Consider the following 3,149-nt stretch of genomic DNA (forward strand, 5'->3'; position numbering starts at 1 on the left):
GCTGACTGTTTTGCATGAATGTAGGGTATTTTCCTTGATGAAATATGATTCATACAGTTATGTGCATGTAGGTGTAATTTAGATCTTGAACAGCTTTATTTGTTCCTCATCATAACAAAAAGTTGCTGCCTTTTTCTATTATCATCAGTTAACACAGTACTCAGCATGTGTCGTACTTGATAGTGCTCAGTTGAGCATTCTTCTTTGCACAGGGTCTTTGTGGTGTAACAACTGATGGAGCTGATATAATCATCAAATAGTTGCTTCCAGATAGCATCAAAGATAAGGTAACTCCTGTATTTTCTTGTGCTTCATAGATTGCAAAAGAACTTTTACCTATGGTTCTGTACACATATGTTCCACAGAAACTACAGTAGATACAATCATGAAGGCAATGGCAGTGATGCCTTTTGAAATATTCCCTGTCCTGGGGCTAGGATGGCCAATGGGTCATAGGCATTTTTCCTTCGTAGAAATGTCTCCCACCTTGCCTCAAAGTGGGCCTTCCACTCCTGTTCAGTGTTGTAGTTTGGCAGATATTGCTTCACCCCAATACCTGCCTTGTCAGAGAATTCTATTATCTGGTTGTTGAGGTTCAATGTATGCTCGATGCTGTGGGGGCCTGATGAAGATGGTGCTGAGGATAGGAATCCCACTAGGTAGAAAACTTCCTCATCTGGTATGACTACTGACGTTCTGTTGTCCCATCTTCATGAAATGGTTATAGTCAGTCAATCAAACTATGGAAGTTGCATCATGAGGTTTCTGGTCTCACATATCATCTAATTACCTGAATTTTTATCAGCAGCTAATTACCTGAATTTGTTTACTGGGTAGAGCAATATGGGACCATTGTTGCTGTCTTTCAGAATTTTCCCAAAGACCTCCCTTGCGAATGTGTGTATCGAACTTTTTGGAATCATAAGATTTAGCCATGGGTGTGGGACTTCCCACATCCCCTTAGCTCTCAGTTTGACCTCAGAGGAATGCACCCTATCCAGGAACTCGATGTAGGTGACATCTGTGTGGAATAGGGACTGAGGTATGTATCTAAGTTGATACAGTAGGTTGTTGACCTCCTGCAGAATGGAGACATACTTTGATCACTCTCAACTTGATGTGATATTAGTCACAAGTCATAACCATATTTAATGGCATCTCACCTGTTCCATGTTGTCCACCTCTTCAGGGTTGTAGTTCTTCGTCATCTCAAGGCAGAAGAGAACTCTTCCATCCGATTCGAACTGGCTAGCCCACACTGGATCCTGAGGGTTAAACGATGATCTCCAGTTGTTCAGGATACCCGTCCTGTTGATGGTGACGAAACCCTCTATATAATCAAAGGTCCTTTCTGCTGAAATAAGCATCTCCTGATCCTCTGTGAAGCTTATGAAGTCTGAGTAGAGAACTCTTATCCACCTCACCTATTGCATATTCAAATGATTAGCAAGTGGCTACTAAAAGTTGCTAACGTTAAGTTTGTATGAATGAATTTTTTTTGTTGTACCATTTTTGGAGCTCGCTCAAGGGCAATCCTGGCTCTAGTGATGATGCCGAACTGACCTAGGCCACCGAGAGCAGCATGGAAGAGATCGGAGTTCTGATCGGGTGAGCAAGTGATGATATCCCCTCTTCCTGCATTTGACAGTCATGATATAGGATCCATTCTGTTGCTTTGGAAACTTTTAAATCAGCATATTATCATGGTTTGTCTATACCTGTCACAATCTCCAGCTCTATGACGTTGCTGATTTGTGGGCCATGTCGGAACGTCTGCCCACTGACCCCTGCATTCGACAGTGTGCCTCCAATTGTGAGGTGGAGATAATCAGTCCATGACTTTGGCGCCAGACCATACTTAAATGTCTCATGCAGGACATTTATCCAGAGTTCTCCTCCTGAGGCATCAACATAGGGTGATGCACCAGAGTGCACCTGCATTCTGGCAGTCGGGAGGGATTCCATTTTGATGACAATCCCTCCAGCAGCCTGGCACTGCCCTCGGAGTGAGTGTCCATGCCCACGGGCCGCCACGGTGAGCATGGAGTGCTCACCCTTCAAGAAAACATGCCTGACCGTAATGGCAATGTCATCTACTGAGCCTGGATGAAGCACAGCAGCTGGCATGAAGCTAGAGAGGTTTCCAAAGTCCCTGGCAGCGGTAGACATGTCGCGGAAGCTGAAATGGCCATCAAGGGGTAGTTTACGGAGGGATTCAAGCACATCTTGGTCAGGCACGTGGGCAATGATAACTCCACCAAAAGCAAATAAAAGGAAAAGCTTCAGGTATTGCAGAACTGAAGGTTTCATGGCTCCTACCTACAGCTCAAGAACCAACTAGTTCGGCAGTTCAAGTTTTGAGGAGAAAGATGAAAGGTTTAGTAGGATGGTGTGGTTCAGTGCAGGAGCAGAGGGATGGGAATGGAAATGTAGGGAGGGAAGGAGATTTAAAGGGGGCACTCAGAGGATTTGCATGTGGACTAGTGTAGGAGGTGGTGTCGTCAAAACAGACTTTGGGAACCGTTTGGTAGACTAGGATCAGTATGTGAACAGGCTTGACTGCAAAATATGGATGCAGACATACTGCGTATTTGCGCTGGTGCAAGTGTTCCTGCCTAGAGTCTCTTGCTTCGTTGCTTCTATTTGAAGTGTGGCACAACATGAGTAAATGAATGGAGGAAGGATGAAGAGATGTAGTCCATTCATTAGAGACTGTCTATCATGGTTCATATCATTCACTACACCAAGCCCATGAGAACAGTGACGTTTCAAGGATCGTGCAGTGATAGAGATATATTTGGAATTTGTATATGTGAGGCATATCTCAGCAGGATTGAACTTATGGTCGAGCCAGACAGTTGTAACATAGCAGATATGTAAGTGGCAGACTTGATTTCTGTCTAGCAGGACCCACTTGTGCTTTAAATCTGATTTCATGTGCAGAATTTCCTGTCAGTCTTCGGCAGGATCAGCTGTAGATGTGCTATTTTTTGCCTTTGGACTTGTAAGTGGCAACATCCTCTTGAGCATATCTGATAAAGTTGCTTTCAGGATGCTTGTATTTGTACAGACACTGCATGCATATCTATTTCTGCAGAACATACATGTCGGTAAGAATCATTCTGTCTAGCCAATTTCAGGAATGTTGA

At 44.0% G+C, this 3,149-nt stretch overlaps 1 protein-coding gene and 1 long non-coding RNA gene across 2 annotated transcripts; one reads left to right on the forward strand and one right to left on the reverse strand.

Moving 5' to 3' along the window:
- Nucleotides 1-276: 276 nt before the first annotated feature.
- On the reverse strand, nt 277-2,310 carry LOC117849954 (cytokinin dehydrogenase 9). Its single transcript, XM_034731705.2, has 5 exons — nt 1,719-2,310; nt 1,508-1,635; nt 1,164-1,424; nt 817-1,079; nt 277-708 (listed from the first exon to the last, which is right to left on the reverse strand). Exons 1-5 carry the CDS (start codon nt 2,308-2,310, stop codon nt 384-386), a joined length of 1,569 nt encoding a protein of 522 aa, XP_034587596.1. The 3' UTR covers nt 277-383.
- On the forward strand, nt 1,423-3,149 carry LOC140222375 (uncharacterized). The gene is made up of 2 exons (XR_011897817.1): nt 1,423-1,608; nt 1,735-3,149. It is a non-coding gene; the product is annotated as an uncharacterized lncRNA (long non-coding RNA).

The sequence above is a fragment of the Setaria viridis genome, chromosome 3 (assembly GCF_005286985.2).
Source record: "Setaria viridis chromosome 3, Setaria_viridis_v4.0, whole genome shotgun sequence".
NCBI lineage: Eukaryota > Viridiplantae > Streptophyta > Magnoliopsida > Poales > Poaceae > Setaria > Setaria viridis.